Here is an 18,547-nt window from a genome sequence, read left to right on the forward strand (position 1 = left end):
CTAAAATGAATGTTTGGGTTGCAACACAGTAGACAAACCTTTACATGATTGAAAAATAATTACATTTGAGCAAAAAGCTCTGTGTGTTTTGGATGTCAGGGGTCACCCATATAGACTTTTGAGAGTTTGGTGAAAAAAGGCTGGGAACCACTGACAGTCCCGCTGTGACGTCATAAAGGAGCTGCTTCTGAAAAGTTAAAATGTCGAGGATAAAACCATGAAATTTCACGTGCGTCTTCCTTATTCGTTGAAACATTATACATCATTATACGACTGAAAGAGGCTAATTTCTATCTGCTCTTTTTTATTTACTCAGTACCTGTGTTAGCAACATGTCCATCCTGAATCCAAACAAATATCTTATATAAATTGGCACCAATTAATCAGAGGGTTCCTAACAGCGACCTTGAGCTTCATCTGACTTTATTAAAAAGGCACGACAACATGAACATCTTACCCAGACTCTCATCCAACAGGTAAAATGTACACATGCTGAGTGGGAAAGCATTATTGGGATAAAATCAGACTTTCACAACGTGTTTATTGCAAAGGCTAATTTCATGATGCTCAAATTGAACTTAATTGCACAGTCCTGACAGTTCAACTTCCTTCTTGAAGTTTATAATGGAAAAAAAAAATCTTCCCTCTATCTTTATTTATTTCTCATGTCAGTCTCTAATCATCTTCTGTAATCCGGACACCCAAATTTAAGTGCACAACTACTGAAGACGTGTGATTTACAAGATTAACCATCCATTACAAATCAGTGATTGGGGTTGAAGTCTTTATTATAAATCATTTACATTACAAAGTAAGACATAAGTCATATCCATTCATATATCTTTCTGTAAGGAGGGCTTCATGAATCAGCTGGTCTTACATGTTTGCCTTGACCAGAGGAGAGGTTTATTCTTATTTATTCTTCATACATATATCCGCACACAGGAGGATGTTGGCACAGGCTTTATCATGATCCCATTGTTGAGAATTATTTTGTTTGCCAACCGGCACACACGCAAACACACACGCACGCACACACACAATATCATTAGCCTTCAAGTATGATTAGACGGCAGTGCTGCTTCTTCGCTCAGGTGTTGAGCTACTGATGGCAAATGAAAAAGCAGGAGAGACAGCAGACATATAATGAAGCAGCAAAAGAGAAGGCAAGAAAATGTGCACAAAAGACAGAATGTAGATTTCTTCTTTGCTTTCTTTTTCTGGAACTTTTTGATTCATGTGACACTCCTCTTTGTCTTGTTTCGGGTGGCGCTGTCCACTCCAAGTCTCCACGAGTTAAACTACCAGCAGATGTGACTCTTTGCCCACAACATCGCTCCTCTTCGAGGCTCTAACACTGAGAGGTTTGACCAAAGCTTTACTGTGCCTGATGCACACACAACACCGCATCTGACTTCACAGTGAGTTGGACAAAGACTGGGAGATGAATCTGAATTTAACCGATGAGGTCTACGTTGGTTGAAGAAGTCTGGAATATGTTTTTTGGTCTTTTCCCTGTCCTTAACCAAGTTTTCACATAACACTTTTTTTTAATATCTTTAAATAAAAATGGTTTATAAATCATCTACAAACCTACATTTTCTATAAATTAGTTTGTTTAACCCAAAAAGGTTAAAGCAACAGCTGACTGCAGTAGAAAACTCAGGGACAGAGAGAGAAAAACAACCTCTGCATCCAGCAGTGACAAAAGGATTGGTAGAAAAAAAAAAAAATCTATACAACAGCAAACTGATTTAAAAAATTTAGCCAGAACAAGAGATAGAAGAGTCCTTTTTGAAATGAGTCTGTTTGTCTGACCCCACAGTGTCCAATCACAGCACGAGGAGAGCCGACGCTCTGAAAGGCCACCTCAGATTGGGTCAGTGAGTGTGTGTGTGGGAGTATATTTTTTTTAATGTGTGTGTATGTTTTATATGCGTGTAAATTGGTGATGTTTTCACGCTCGTGTCAGAAGCTCCTGAGCCCACGTCTTGATGGCCGAGGTCGTGTGTTGGAGCAGCTGCCACGTTGAGTTGGTGAAGGACACAGCGTGCGCCTGCAGACACGATACCGACACCTCACCGCTGCAGGAAAGAGACAGAAAGGCGAGTTAATGAGTTTTTCTTAAACTTTATGACTTAAATAAAAGTTACCATTCGCGTCAGCTGTTTGTAAATTCATCACGGACAGAAGTCATAGCTTTATGTGGCTTTATGGGGGTAAAATACAAACACTTTTCATTCACTTTCAAGGTTACCAAAATCTAACAAGTCAGAATTTGGTAATGGTAACTTTGAAGTGGATCGCAACATTGCTCCATTTGTCTTTCTACTGAGTTAAAGAGCTAACCTTAGCACTTAGAAGGGAGTGACTGTTTACACAAAAACAAATATTGATTTTTGGAAGTTATGAACCTATTTAAAATCTCACAAGATAAGAATCTCTAGTTTTACATAATAATTTCCCCCACCTCTACCATATAATAAAGAGAAAAAAAACATCAGATTTATCCAAGTTTAAGTTAATTGTGAGGTATTTTTGCTCTATAAATTGACCTCTTAGTTGTCATAACTGGGGTTGAGGCACTTTCTGTTAACAATTGCATAACTAATTATTTTATTTATACAATCAACAACATTTTTTACATCCTACATTAATTCCCTCCAGTTAAAATCTTTCAAAAAGCAGTCAGTGTGCAGTCAGTTCTGATGTGTTGAATACATGATGAACTCTTCAGTTTTACCCGGTCGTACATGAGCAAGCTAATATATGAATACCTCTGTTATAAAAAGAGTTTACAAAGAATGTTGAAGCCAGGAGAAAAAGATGATTTAAAGTACTGACTTGCAAGAGTCCTGTAGGTTGGTCCATGCTCTTTGTAGCAGCTCCGATATATAAGCCAGTGCTGGCAGGATGTAGTTCTGATGGAGGAGGAGGAGGAGCTCCCTTATATAAGCCAACAGCTGGAACACACTGTCTGGGGTGTTTGTGTTCACCTGGGCAGAGACACACAGAGGGAGGACATAAACTATGAGTGTAAATCATGATTTTAGCTCAATCTCTTTCATTCAAAAGAAACGACCTTGAATCTGTGGAGATTTCTGAACTGCATGAGGTGACAGCCTTACCCATTCTACTGCGAGCGGCGTCTTTTCTTTGACCCAGAGAATAAACTGCGTGGTGTTTTCAGAGATAAAGATGGCTGCTGTTTTTGCCTTTTCTAAACCTTGTTCCATCAGCGGCCCCAAAACCCGCACACACTCAGAGTAATAGTGAGGGGTGTTTGTCTCCAACCAGCTGCAAAGAATAAAGGGAAACACAAATGAACTACTACACTATGAAATGAATAAAAGGTAGACAGCTCATAAAGACAGAGTTAAAAACATTTGTTGTTGTCATGTAAATTGTTGCTAAAAAGGTAAGCGTGAATGTTTGAGACCGTACCCAAAGCCCTGTTTGGAGTAAACTGCTATTTTGCCCCAGGCCTGCTGAGATACCGCTGTGACGCCTGAGTTACGCAGATGCCTGGCTGTGGTGGAATCTGAAAACACAAAGCACAATTGGTAAGAACTCAAAGACAACAAAGGAGTGCACACAAATGCTTATGAGATATTCAAAGGCTAGTGAAAGTGATGAGAGAAGGAAAACTGGACTCAGACAGACCTGCAAAGGAGCCCTGGGATCTGATGTCATGAGCGATGAAACCAGCAGCAAACACGAGCAGAACCATGAGCAGTTTGGACCAGGGGAACCCACGACCACGCATCTTCACCTGCAGATTCTTAAAACAAAAGAGCAAATACTGAGCAACAGCTTTACTGAGACAAAAACAAAATAACTACTTTAATGTTTGACTGTTAGGTAGATTCCTTTTAAACATGACAGTGGTGGTTTTTTTTTAAAGAAAGTGGGAAAACTTGTTTTTCTTTAGACAGGAAACACGAAGACAGACAGGAAATGTTGGGAGGAGAGAGTGGGGGATGACGCGCAGCAAAGGGCGGAGGCCAGATTCGATCCCACGGCTGCTGTGACGAGGACTAAAGCCTCTGCATGTGGAGCGCGCGACATAACCGCTGGGTCATCTGGCGCCCCAGTGGGAAACGTGTCTATTCCGTTGTCCCTGATGTGGTAATCAACTTGATAAATGAGGCGATGCCGGCGAGCTACTTCAGCTGCACTGATTTGACACTTGGCATGCATCATTATCCACAATCACCTGACAACACCTCCTTTCAATTAGCTTCCTATTTAAGCTATAAGATTTCCGGTCCCCCCCCCCCCCCCCCGCTCTTTCATTGTCAGCTCTGACCTGCACCAGCACTGCACTCTTGCTCCGCCCCACCACCCCCAGAATCCACCTGTATGCTCCGACTGAGGGGCTTATCATCCCTCCTATCACTCCTTAAAATGATGCATGTAAAATAAAACTGCAAGGAGTGATGAAGTCAGCACCTAGACGCCAAACACAAACGATGTTCTGCTGCTGCAATGAACATTTTAAACAAATACAAACGTGAGCTATCTGAGTGAAAGGTAAGGCAAATGAAAAGGCTATCAATGTTACATTATAAGCAGAAGTACACAATTTCATTTGTTATATAGTCTCAAACCCACAACTATTAAATGCTAAATATTCCCTTGATTATTACGTTTGAGACCTTTTCAAACATCTCATTGCTCTATGGCTAAATTGAAGCTTTTACACGATCGGTCTCACCTGGCACAGGTTATTGCATTCCTGAAGTTCCTGAGTTTCGATGGTGTCCTTCATCTCCTCGTTGGTCACTCTGAAAGACTGGATTGTTTCTTCAAGGTTCTTTCGGAGCTGAACATTGAAAGAAAATAAAATAAAATGTCAAACAGAAGATGACACAACATACCATATACCAAGTTTATTACTGAGCCGTCTTGAGGGAGGAGAGTTTTGTTGTAAATGTCAAATGTCAAAGCAGGAGTCTTACCTTTGGAGCCAGAATATTCCAGGATTTTAATAAATGGTTCAACAGCAGACTGGAGAGGAAGAAAGAGAGAGGCATCAAAAGTCAGCTTTTTCTATCAGTAACCACGAAATCCAGAAACCTATATTCAACGTCGTTGTTTTCTTTTTACACACCGGATTAGACTTTTCTTTTCTTTCCAATTTCTACAGTTTCAGAGAATAAGAGAGATGTAGAACTCACCTGGACTGGGGTAAGTGTTTAGTATAGAGCTGCCTCCACACTCCTAGACTCTGAACATCCACGCACAAACACTCCGTCATACTGCTGAGCAACTGCAGAAAAACGAAAGAGGGAGGAGGAGGAGGAAAGAGAGATAGAGAATTAAGACTTTTCTCTTCAAAATTTTAAAGTCAAGATTCTCTTCAAAGCCTTTTTCTGCTTTTCTTCTTACAGCTAGTCGTTTTTTGTGTGTGTGACGATCAATCAGCACAAAATAAATACATTGTAGTCTAAAATATGTCTATATTCCATTACTGATAAAGACCGTAGTCTCTGACTGTTTTATAACCGCTGTAAACTACTTTTTTGTTGACATTTTTTTAAATAATTTAATGCGATTAAATGCTTTCATTTTTATCCACTATATCAAAGTGTGGAAGTTGCTGGCTCGCTGGTATTAATATTGTTATTTTGATTGAGTGTGGATTCTCCGTTAAAGCTTACCCGTTTGTGAATAATATTCTGTTTTGACTATCACTACCATACTTTCTGATAGGTCAAAGGTCAGTATTATACATGAAGCTGTGATGTGCTTAATTACATCAGGACTTGAGCAGATGCAGAATCAATACAGACAAGATGAGGGTAACTTCCAAAGTGTGTGTGTACATGTGTGTACCTCTCTCTTCATGTCATCTGGGCAGTGCGGCGTGGCTCTGGACAGGAATGATGGCAGGTATGTGTGTAAGGTGGTCTCGGGTTTGGCTCCAAACGCGAGGGCCTTCAGTCGAGGGTACAGACGCCTCAGCTGCTCCTGCAGACTGAACACAAACAAAACCAGCATTATTCATTTACACACAGAAAGAAGAACACAGTAACTTTGATGACAATACAGCATACAAATTGTTTTTAATCACAATTGTATAGTAAGAATAGTATCTAAAGGGGAAGGCGGGGGTTCCCCAGGTTGGAACAATTAACATCAGAACTAGTTGATGTTGGATTTTGGATAATTCGGGATTGCACCGAGAAGATACAATCATACATCTTTTTTACTGAAGGAAACAACATGAGTGGGTTTAGTGTTTGACTTATAGAACATTTACCTTGAAGAGAGGGCATTCTTGGGCATGAAGGCAAAATCCAGTAGAGGAAAGAACTCTTTAGGACCCATGATGCCAAATCCCTTTGTCAGGTTCGCATGAAGTCTGGAAGCAAAACACGATGCACAAAGTTAAGTTCAAAGGAAGAGTCACACATATACAACCCGAACCCTGTGTCCCTCTGTAAGGCCTAAGTCAACCACACAAAGATGTCACTGTTAATCAATGGTTTCAGTGATTTTTCAACTAAAGTGGAAAATATCTGCGGGTCCGGACGTCTTTGATGTAAGGACTTGCTATTTTTCCTTGTCCTTTACGATGAACGTCATTAGTTAGATGCAGGCCTACCTCTGCCTGAAGTACTCATTAACTACTCTGACATTGATACAGTGGAACTACGACTTTAACTCTGAAGGTCACTTTATCATGGTGTATCTTGAACAACATTTAACAGTCACTTTCTATGCTTGTATATATGTGTCTCTGTCAAATAATGTATTCCTTTTATGTTGTTGTTTGGTCTTCATTCATTGCGGTTATGCAAATGAGAAGCGTGTGACTACAGGGACTACAGACGGAAATAAACCTATGGCTAAAATCTGGCATATTTACATGTTTACACTGTACATGGTTCACTCTTCATATAAATTGTGTAAATGTGTAGTTTTATTATAAAAACAAATTTAGAGACATTTCTGAGACACTCACAGCAGAAGTCTCTCCAGATATGCAATCGCATATGAAGACAAGGACTTGACTCCCAGGACAGGAAGCATGATACCCAGCCACACTGAAACACAAATAGAGAAGTTTATTCACATCATAGAAACATCAAGTCCTCGCAGTAAACGCTGACCTTTCCAGCTTTCGGTTTCTAAAAGCCCGGAGCTACTGCAGCAGAAAAACATGACTTGTTATTGCATGGTTTAATAATTTAAGAGACAGCGAAACAAAATTAGAAAAAAAAAAAAAAGGTGGACAGACTAAAACGACATTAAGAATGAATGAGCTCTGCAGGCGTTTCTTCTGTGCGTTGGCAGAAAAAACACAAATCGTCGCTGAGATAATTCATTGTTATACAGTAGAAGACTGAAATGTAAAAAGAACTGAACTGAATGTTGTTCATCTTACATAAATCAATATAAGGAAAAGTCTTAGAACATATGCAGAGTCGGATCACATATAAGACTCAGGCACAGCTAGGAAACTCTTGATTGTTTATTCAATTAATGGCACTTTACCAAGACTATTCAATTTAAATATTCCAACATAAATATGATACGATAAAAACAATCCTTTATTGATCCCCAGTGGGGAAATTCAAGTTTTGCTGCAGTAGAAGACAAGAAGAAGAAGCATGCATGAGTACAAATAAAACAAGAATATATAGGAACACAATAAAAACAAAGGTACAATGTATTTACAACTATTATTAGCAAGTATGAAGTAATCTATACAATAATTAAGATGTAACTACACACTAAAAACTCTACAGGACATTGAGATTGATTAAGTGGCATGTTTAAGTTAAAGTGACCAGGTATGAGATAAAGTGAAAGAGTTGAAATAAGGTGGCAAAAGTAAGCAATAAATATCAAAATAAGCATCTAGAAGTAATATGAGTGACAGAGTCCAGGGTATGTCAGTATAACAGACACTGTGGAGAATGTAAGTGTTCATGATGAAGACAGAGTATAGGACTCACTAGGCACAAAGGAGCAGGCAGTGTGTGTTTCTTTGTTTGCTTTGGTGAGAGTTTGAATCGTGTTCGTTTTGCAGATGAAGGCTGTTTTGTCATCTTCTAAGAATATTTATGTTTCCATGCCCACATACTAACACCCACCTCTCTCCCACCTCAAAGCCTCACAAAATAGCAGGCAAAGACCCAGAGCAGCAGCTGAGTTTTTAGAGGTGGCATGTGTTAATCCTCCCAGATGGCTGCTGGTGAATGTGTTACTGCTCTAGTGTGCACTGTTGCTTCATTAAACCCCCAACCCTGGATTTCTGTCTGCACGTATTATTAGGAAAGTAGGATAAAGGGGGCACAGACGGAGACTAGGACTAATACGATGCAGAATGTGATGTGTAGACATATTTTCGCTAGTTGTGCAAGAATGCCTGTGGAGTATTTGTGCAATGTTTGACTGTCCATTACCTCGTAGTCCCTGGCTAAGGTCATAAAATCCAGCCTGGCCAAGCGCCCACATGATGGTCAAACACTTCACTGGTCGATTCTGAACAGACCGCAGCAACTCCAAATACTTTAGAGGAAGAAGGAGCGGAGGGTGGTTACTTACAACATGTTATTGCAAAACATGAATCTAGAGTTCATTTGACAAAAAGAACTGAATCTGTGAGGACGATTCAGCGCCGACAGCAGCAGGGAAGCAAATCATCTGGCTGTTATCTGCGCGACTCAAAGACACACACACACACACTTACCTCTGGCAGGTTTTGGGTTGCTATTCTGGGTTTGTCCTGCAAGATCGCCTGAATGCAAACTCTGTAGCCATGCAGAGATTCTCCTGGAAAAAACACACAGACGGAAGAAGCTTTAGGGAAGTTTTGTGTGTGTGCTCTTTAACTTGACGCTGGTAGCCTCCCCTCCGTTATTGTGAGCATGTGCAAATCAATGTTAGATACTGATTTAAAGTGTCCAAGTAGCCTTGTGGTCTAAGATGTCACCATGTAATGACAATGACCTTGATTTATGTCATACACTTTTTTTCTCCCCTCTATCCTCTTTGCAACATCTTGTTTCTGCACAGCCTGATGGATTTTGCAACGCTGCGTGAACAACATTACTTCATAAGCGAGCTGGGTTATATCTGGAGGAGAATACTAAGAGAACAGCAGCTCTACAGTACTTTATAATTAGGCTGTTTTACCACAAGCAGAGTGCGACAAACCTACCTGACTGTCTGTCCAGCTCCCTGAGCATAGTATAAACACAGTGGTCAAAGAAATCTGGCAGGATGTCACTGCAACGTCCGATTAGGCCTTTGATTACACCTTTCAGCTCTTTTCCTGTAAGGCAGTATGGGTAGTCTGAGGACAAAAGGACAGAAACAAAAGGGTTAAGCGACAACAAACAGATTGTTTTATCATAAACAGGTTCTCAGAAATAATGTATGTAATGTATAGATAAGTAGATATAGATATATATATATATATATATATATATATATATGTGTGTGTGACCGACCGTGAGCGTAGCTGCTGAGTGTGGGCTCAGCCTCTGGTGCCGTCAGATTTAGGTTGAGGTATCCTGCCAGGTCTTTGACCCACACTGATGGGTTTTCTGGGAACAGGGTCTGACTCCGAGCCAACTGCTGCTTCAGGTCTGCAACATCCAACTAAAAAACAAGGACGAGACAGGGGAAACATTAAGGCTGTATAATAAGAAACAACATGTCCATTATGGAAAGATGGAACTGTGTTACAGCATGTGATGGTTGGTTTTTAAATATCCCACAATGCTGTATTATAACTGTTTGTACACTGATTTTTATAGCTTTAGAGGTTTTCCAGAGTCTTTCCGATTTATTTTTGTCCTTAAAAGATAAGACAAATTATTACACCACTATTCAGAATGGAAAAATATCAGTTTTAGCAACAACTAATGTGTTTAAGCAACCACAAGGACTTCAACATAGTCCAAAAAAAGGTTTCTCTTCTCACTAAACTGCAATAGAAGCTTGAGATAAGAGCCACCAGAGTATTCACAAATTTCAATATCTAATTTTCTCGACAAGAAAGAGGCTTAAAGAAAGGGCCTGATGTGGAAGGTTTGGTCATTACTCACAGCTTTGAAGGCTTCCTCGAGGGTCCTGTGAGTCGTGGGGGCGACTGTATTGCTGGGTGGTGTTTTCTTTGACGGTTTACTCGATGACGGCTTCTTATTTTCAGGCTCTGCTTGTGGTGGCGGCACCTGCTCCTTGTTCTGTTTCTTTCCCATCTTCTCAAAGCCGTCATACAGAGTCTCTGACATCTTCAGGGGGGCTGCAGGAGACAAGGTAAAGCTTTGGTTAATCAGGCTGCTCCGTTCACATACGAGTCTGCCACTTTTTGAACTTCTTCGGTCTTCTGTAACACTTTCTTTCCCCAAGCGTCCTCAAAATCAAATCAATCCATAAAACCATGAAATTCCCCTCCCACGGCTGCTCCCCTCCCCTAACATTCTGTGCTGCCAGCCTCCCTCGATGGCTTGTGTAATGGGTTTTCTATTTTTCCAGAGGATATTCACACAACACTCATTACAGTTCACAAAGGACATGAGTTAAGACGCAGGAAGATGAAGAAGTATTCCCCTCTGTGTTACTTGTTCAGACCTTTTCTGTAAACAAAATCAATCACTGCAACTCAGTTTTTATTTAAGCCTGAGCAGTTTAAAGCTTTCAATTCAAGCCCAATAATACTCTAATAGATTTCCTAAACGAGGGGGGGGGATTAAGCACCAGCAACCGGCAATGTGCTGATGAAATATGACATCAGCTGTAAGATTTCAGACAAGAAATACAATTGAACTACTTCAGCAACAGGGTGAATTGTAACATTTACCCAGCAGCTGATTGAGTATCAAATCTTAAAAAATGTCAACTGTGGTACCATTAAAGCTTAGACCAGATATTTTGGGCTTTTTTGTCAAGTATTTTAAGAAGCCTGATTTAAATTTCAATAGTACAACTTACCCACAAAGGTAGGCTTTTATTTCCAATACGTAAGAACTTTAATACGATAAGACTGACAACAAAACACATTCCATTACTGAAGTCATTTAAGAGTAGTAAGCTGCTCCACGTGGGTCCTGTCCTTAATCTCCAAGCAATTATAAGATATTTACAGTATTTAACCACAAGTCCACTCAAGAATCCAAGTCAGACCCGCCCTCAAACCCGAGTCTATGGTGACAGAGGTCACCAGTTGTTCACTGATCATTCAGCTGTACAAGTTGCTGACAGAACTAAATCTATATCTGGTGTGTGTGTGTGTGTGTGTGTGTGTGTGTGTGTGTGTGTGTGTGTTGGCCCGAAGCAGGACTGTGAAACAAAGAAGGGAAGTGTTTCATCACTGTGCTGGTGCTCAGTTGAACAGGGAAGTTATGACTCTATGGCCACAACTTCCCAGTTTAAATGTTGGATAATTCCTCACTTCTCTGCACTGGAACTATACTCTCCATCAGAGTAAGACAGACTCAGTCTATTCTGCCCACTCTGAAAGCAGCTATCATCTCTGTGAATGTCTCCTAACCAGGACTGAATTGGGAAGAAAGCGTTATCATAAACCGAGTTTTGAGCTTGTTTTTCTTAACAGTTACTGCTAAGACAGTTTTCCAAGAATCAAGTGAACATCGCTTTGAAAAAAGGAACTTCATCACTCTGTCAAACCAGTTTGTGATCTGCCATCTGTCTATTTAAATGTCAAACATCATCACAAGACAAAGAGAGGAGTAACTTCTCAAGGGAACATTTTGGAGACAGTTCAAGAAAGGAGGCATGAAGAGGAGGCGTACAAAACAAATACTGAACACTGACTCAACTGTAAATTGGATCACAAATATTGGGAGTTGATTTGCTTTCAGTTGTGTGAATGTTTTTGTCTCCTCTGGTTTTCTACAATTCAACAGTTTTATTCAAATTGAATGAAAACAAATGGACTGAAAAGCACCTAGAGATCAAATAAAAAATGACACAATCCATCAGTGCCCTAGTGCCCCTTGACACACAGGGACTGATGTGGAAGAGACTTCAGACGCAGTCCTCACGTCCGTAACCAGAGGTGTAATCTGAGTTAAAGTTCAGTACCCAGCCTGGCCTTCTTACAGGGAAGGGTGGACTCGAATGGATTCTCACACCAGCAGAAGAATAGCTGACAGGATGCTTCACATATAGAGTGAGAGCAAAACACTTCCAGACACTTCACAGAACGGACAACACAGGGCAAAGCTTGCTCGTCTTTCTTTCTGTTTTAATACTGAAAGCGTAACGTCAGATTCCCACCTTGTGTCTGGCATTATTCAATACATACTAACAGTGTCAGAAAGGGTTATGTTGGTACTTCAAGGTGGACCGGGGAAAAAAAACAAACTTTTTTTGAAGAAAAGTTGAATTTCAGCAGCAAGTTGCTGCTAAAGCAAATTAATTATCTGTATTTTTCTTGCAATTCTAGCACTTGATATCTGGAGGATTCATGAACACATTCATTGATTCTGTACAGAAGGGACCAATTGAAGGTGCTGCAGTTTCCCTAAACTCAGAAAACACATCCCAACACGCTGCCTTGCTAACAGTATTGCCATATCAAAATGTAACCCCTTGAATCAAGTTATGCATTCAATTGGCAAATTATTGAAGTGCAGCTAGTTTAGCAGTAGATTTTTTTAGTTAAAATATTCAATTAAGGAGAACATCTTCAGTTACTCAAGTCTTTAATTTTTACTGATGAAATCAATATAATAATATACAGTAAGCAGTTGACAAACAGCTGATTGTGTCCCCCTTCAAATTAAGGTACCCACAAAGTTTGAGGCATTTGAATAACTTTTTGAACTTGACATGATCACCGCTGCTGAAAGAAGAGCTTGTGTCAGATATCCTATAACATGTCCAGACATGTAATGTGAAACACGTCCAGTGGACACAGTGTTATATCAGCTGTCTAAAATATGACCTCCTCAAAGTAAGGGTACGTAAAATGCAATCAGTCGATGAACATATTTCACTCTGTCTATGTTTAAGTCATTAAGGAAGTTTAGATCCTGGTTGGTCAATGTATCTCGTCTCAACTGTTAAAAACTGTTCCATGCAGAATCAGCCGTTAGACACATTCTTCTCTCTGTTGTCTACATGACACCAGGCACAAAGATTTTAGAGCCTGCTCCAACAAATATAAAAACCCTCAAGCCGAACTTGTGGCTGGCAGATTTTGAACAAGACCACAAGCTCAAGGCAACTGTTACAGTCTCATGATTCAAGTGTTTCAGCTATTCAAGGGATAAATTAAGATTTGGCGAGAAAGAAGGCTCGAAGCAATTTTGATACTTATCTGTATGACTTTGGTTTGAATCCACATATTTGCTGAAGTGCACTTTCAGGGCTGAGTATTTATTTTATATGAGACCTTTACGCCGCAGTAACTAGACGTGGTCAGTGTGATCTGGCAGAAAGACTTTGGACGGGATGATTTGCTGATAAAAGTTTTGCATAAACAACGACGGCAGAGGAAGACCTAATCTTTTCTGTCACCCATAACTCAGGTCAAAGCAATACCTGTGAAGAGTAGAGGTACTCGAGGTGACTTCCTGCTTCGTTCACTAAATGTCAAGTATGCTACGCTGAATAAAACACAAAACTATCTATTTAAGGTCTGTAGTTATTATGTTATGCTGGGCTGGGCACGATAAGGTATCATCACACAGCAGACTGCCCGAGTAACTGAGGTTACTGAGATGTTTTCCACTGACAGATTTACAAGCTGAGTGGCTCCTTTTTAACGCCAGTTTAATACTAATTCTGTCTGTTCCTGGTTTCTCATCATGGTATCTGATTGAAGAAGAGATAATGCAGTATTTGAAATATGAAAAACACATTTAAACTTTTAAGCACATGGCATACTTTCCAAAGCAGAGCTTCAAAAATCATGTAATAAACCATGATGCACCTTTAGGCCCTTTCAGCTGATATTGGACCTTGATGGCGGTGGTAAATCGATTGACCCACGTTAAGCTTCAGGCTCTCATGCGCTCAATTGTCCAGGTCACGGTTAATTAGTTTAAAGGAAGATAAAAAGTTTCAAAAGTATCAAATACTTTTTCATTTGTTTAAAGCATTAACAACTTTCTAAATCAGCTGGGCCTGTAGTTCATAGTGCTGTTGCAGTAACCGCAAAAAGAAAATTAAGAAAAATGACTGCAGTATTCAAAAGCCAACGTTGGAGCATGGAGGCAAACGTCACAACTGCATGTGTCAGCTCCCCTCACCTCTTGTTCAGACAGTAACCGCACTGGTACCTAAAGCGAATGTAACTTTGCCCATTTAGGAACACTACAGGCTTTCAGCCAAATGAAAAAGGAGAACCAGCTAATTCAGATGATGTCGTTTGTAAAATCTGCGGTAAAAAAAAAGAAGATCCCTGTGAAACGAGGAACACATCGAATTTGAGGTCTCACCTGGCAAACTAGTAACAATCAGCGGCAGACACAAACATTCACGTGGTGGAGCAGTGTGCGAGCAGTGTGTGGACAGCGGACAGACGCTTGGGCTGAAACAAAACAATAATAAGCACGTCTCCAGCTATTTAGCCACCCTGAATCACCACAGGGAGAATTCCTTCAAAGAGACAGCCCTAGTGGTTTATAATAAGGACAGTTTTCAGAAGAAAATTAATACTATTTAATCAATCAATCAAATTTATTCAGTGCACCTATCTTTTACGAGCGCAATAAATGTGTTTATCATAATGAAGGAGCACCAAATCTTTAAGCCAGTTTGACTAAATCCACGTCACGTCATTAATGTTACATTTTGAGGAAACTTTAGTTATTTATTAAAATTTTCTTGCAAACAAATCTCGCCTTTCAGCTTCTTTCTTTTTTCTTTTGTCTCTTCTGAATGTTAGAAAGTTCCTCAAAATTTTCTTAGTTATAAATAAAATGTTTGGTTTCTACTTTAGATACAATTTTTTTTTGAGTATACGAAAAACAAACTGTACATACACAAAGAAATGCAAAAAGTTACATTATTTACTTTTATTTTCAAGTTAAACACAAACTATTTATATGTATACTCTTTTTGTTATACTGCTATCCTGCACAGCTGTTACTTTAATTTTTGTAATTATTTTATTGTACTTAAATGTGTGTTCTATTTTCACTTTGGCAATATAAACGTATCTTTCCAATTACAATAAATTGTAAATAAAACAATCAACTCTAGAAGTGATGTGGCAGTGACAGCTGTCTTGTCTTTTCCAGATTTCCTACATATTATTATTTACCTGAATCCACATTATATAGTTTAGCTTCACTGTAACAACACCCTGAACATGCATTTAACAACAAACAGGTGAGAAAAAGGTGAGAAAGTGTTTCACTCCTGCTGCACACTCACAGCTCCTCAGTGATGACGTTGCTTGTGTTGACACATCAGCTACAAAAAGCGAACTACACATTTTAACACATCACAAGCTGTGTGAGGCACAATGATGAATTTAAAATATGCATGTGAGCACAGGAGGTGTGGTGAAGTTACGCCAAATGAACGGGACACACACGAAATATGAATCGTAGGAGAGTCGAGGAGGGGGAGGAGGTTTCGTGCGGGATGCTATGCTACGATGCTAAGCTTGTCAAATCAGATAGAAGAAGAAGAAGAAGAAGTCTCTGTTTGTTTTCCGTTTGATAAAGAAACACAACATAAAGCGTTCATAAAGCGTTTTTTTTTTAGACTTAGAAACAGCAGCACATGTAGCCCCATCCTCCGTCTTCAAAGTGATTTTTCACAGTGAGGTAAGTAGGTCACGGAGCAGCTAGCAGCGGGCCGTGTTCACTCACGTCTGGACGGCTGGTTGGATTCACCCAGAGCTTTCCTTCCTCCGCCGCCGCCCGGCTTCTTGTCAGTCCCGCTCTTGCCTCCTCCCGAGTTGCTGTTCTTCTTCCCTTTCTTCACCACTTCCCACTTGCCGCCTGAGACATTATTCGAAGCCATTTCTCCGGGTCGATCAGTTCCTGGCTTCTTCCTCCCCTGCTGAATGAGACGGAGCAAACCAAACGGCCCCCCCCTCCCCCGGTGATGATTGAAGGCTTCCGCTTTGCCACGTCTCTTTGTCGGTGTGACGTCACAGCGATGCGTTTTGAGCCGTTAGTTTCGTTTAGATTTTTGTAAAACCTCAAGTTGAAAGAAAGACATTTTCGTTTTCACCATTGCACTGTTTTAGATAAAGATAATTTACTGAATTTTCATAACTTTGGTTCATTTTAAAAATGCGTGTTTTATATGTAAAAATATTGCGCGGACTTGCTTCTATGGAGGACTAAAAGTGCCAAAATGAAATATATAAGTATATAATTAATTAAATCATTAAATGTGTCATCAATTCTTTAATATTGGAAATAAATCAACAAATATATAAATAAATATATAATTATTTAAATGTGTAATTAATTATTTAAAATTGGTAATATATAAATTAATTTGCCAAAATGAAATATATAAATATATAATTAATTAAATCATTAAATGTGTCATCAATTATTTAATATTGGAAATAAATCAACAAATATATAAATAAATATATAATTATTTAAATGTGTAATGAATTATTTAAAATTGGTAATATATAAATTAATTTATTATATAAATTATTTAATAACACATGCATTTAATTAATTATATATTTATTTATATATTTGTTGATTTATTTCCAATATTAAATAATTGATGAATGATTTAATTAATTATATGTTTATATATTTCATTTTGGCACTTTTAGTCCTCCATATACTCCTCCTCCTTTGAAGGACTTTATAAAGCTGAAGTCTGCCAGTGGGATCGGCACCAGGGGCCACAGCCCGAGGAGACTGTGAGGTCCCATACAGATGCACTACATTCAGACAAACTGTTCTGTCAGTCAAAGGAGCTAAATATTGGAATATTCTCCCACTCACAATAAGAGAATCACAAACATATGCAACCTTCAAAACACACCTCAAACAGTGGATAAAAGAAAACCAAGTCTGTGACCACATTTAACCTTTAACCTCTATTATTGTCTCGTGTCACTTGTGCCTTTGTATTTGTATTTGTATTTTATTTGTAATTTGTCTTTCTCTGTTACCTGCCTAGGGACAACAGATGGAAACTAGCACTTCTGCTATAATCTGGCATTTTTACAGTTGTAATTGTTACAGCTGTTCATTAATATGCACTGTCCCTAACAAATAAATAAATAAAATAAAATAAACTGGGCAAGTCTGTGATTTCAGATAAATACTTTACCTTTAAGTAACCATGAATATTTAAAAAATCAACTTTCGTTTTAGTTTTTATTGTTAAATGCATGTTCAGGGTGTTGTTACAGTGAAGCTAAACTATATAATGTGGATTCAGGCAAACAATAATGTGTACGAAATCTGGAAAGACAGACAGCTGTCACTGCCACATCACTTCAAGAGTTGATTGTTTTATTTACAATTCAATTTATTGTAATTGGAAAGATACGTTTATATTGCCAAAGTGAAAATAGAACACACATTTAAGTACAATAAAATAATTACAAAAATTAAAGTAACAGAGCTGTGCAGGATAGCAGTATAACAAAATTGTTCATATTGCACTACATTATATTATATTATACTACATTATATTATATAACTGCACTCTGCATTACTGTGGTACAACACTGCCTCTCTTCTCTGCTGTTTACATTACTTGCTGCTCTTTATCACACCAAGTCACTTTAATCATCACTTGTCACTTTATCTTGTCATTCTCTGCAAATACTGTCTCAATTCTCAATTCCCTGCATACTTAACTTCATTGTTCATTTTGTACTGTATATACCCCGTTTTTATTTTTCTTATCTATTCTGTTTAATGTGTATTTTGAGCTTTCTTGTCTGTGCTGCTGCAACGCCCGAATTTCCCCTCTGGGGATCAATAAAGTATTGTCCTATTGTATCTTATCTTATTGAAAATAGTTGTTTCTGTGGAATTGTTGATTATTAGGCTACTATTAATTAATATAATTATTGAGTTAAATGCTTTGACCTATGGCTTTGACTATATAGTCACATTCATGCCAATAAAGCTTTCTGAATTGAACTATATTCAGAGTTAGAAAAAATAATACAAAAAACCATCAAATTCTGTGGCTCTAAATCTGAAATTAAATGTTTCAAAAGTCTCTTAAATGTTGGTCAAATATAAATAAATAAAAACATATTGTATACAGAAAAATAAAATTATATTTAACATTTTTTAACAAATGTCAAGCATGAAGCTCAAACTCAAAAACACTCACATCTAAAGCCATAGTATTTGTCGACTAATAAGGAAGATGACAACACAATGTCTGAGATCAACATAGGAAACAGTAATTCTGCAAAAGATTGCCAATTAAAGTGTGAACATTTGAGCTTAATCTGCCAGTTCTTCAAACAATTTAATTTACTGATCAAATAATCCTTAACAAGCTGAGAAGTTCACCAGTGTTATCAATATATCTCCATGCTGGTATATGGGAAGACTCAAACAAAGCTTTTTTGAATTATGATGCAAAAAAAAAAAAG

General features: G+C 38.6%; 1 protein-coding gene across 1 annotated transcript; it reads right to left on the reverse strand.

The window, feature by feature from the left end:
* Positions 1–770: 770 nt before the first annotated feature.
* On the reverse strand, positions 771–16,043 carry tmem214 (transmembrane protein 214). Its single transcript, XM_020639923.3, has 17 exons — positions 15,813–16,043; positions 10,068–10,264; positions 9,468–9,618; positions 9,176–9,310; positions 8,705–8,787; positions 8,418–8,523; positions 6,971–7,052; positions 6,266–6,367; positions 5,839–5,980; positions 5,181–5,272; positions 4,962–5,010; positions 4,718–4,825; positions 3,664–3,781; positions 3,445–3,541; positions 3,129–3,297; positions 2,845–2,996; positions 771–2,084 (listed from the first exon to the last, which is right to left on the reverse strand). The coding sequence occupies exons 1-17, from the start codon at positions 15,964–15,966 to the stop codon at positions 1,958–1,960; spliced, it is 2,064 nt and encodes a 687-aa protein (XP_020495579.2). The 5' UTR covers positions 15,967–16,043; the 3' UTR covers positions 771–1,957.
* Positions 16,044–18,547: the final 2,504 nt, after the last annotated feature.

Source organism: Labrus bergylta, chromosome 15 (assembly GCF_963930695.1).
Source record: "Labrus bergylta chromosome 15, fLabBer1.1, whole genome shotgun sequence".
Taxonomy (NCBI): Eukaryota; Metazoa; Chordata; class Actinopteri; order Labriformes; family Labridae; genus Labrus; species Labrus bergylta.

What these genes read in the sequence shown, in the direction of transcription:
- tmem214 (XM_020639923.3), bottom strand. Translation starts at nt 15,966, where the DNA reads ATGGCTTCGAATAATGTCTCAGGCGGCAAGTGGGAAGTGGTGAAGAAA. An exon ending in ACTCAGCAGCTACGCTCACG is followed by an intron (nt 9,311 to 9,467) that starts GTCGGTCACACA and finishes TTTTGTCCTCAG; the next exon opens with ACTACCCATACTGCCTTACA. An exon ending in CCTTAGCCAGGGACTACGAG is followed by an intron (nt 7,053 to 8,417) that starts GTAATGGACAGT and finishes TTTGTGTTTCAG; the next exon opens with TGTGGCTGGGTATCATGCTT.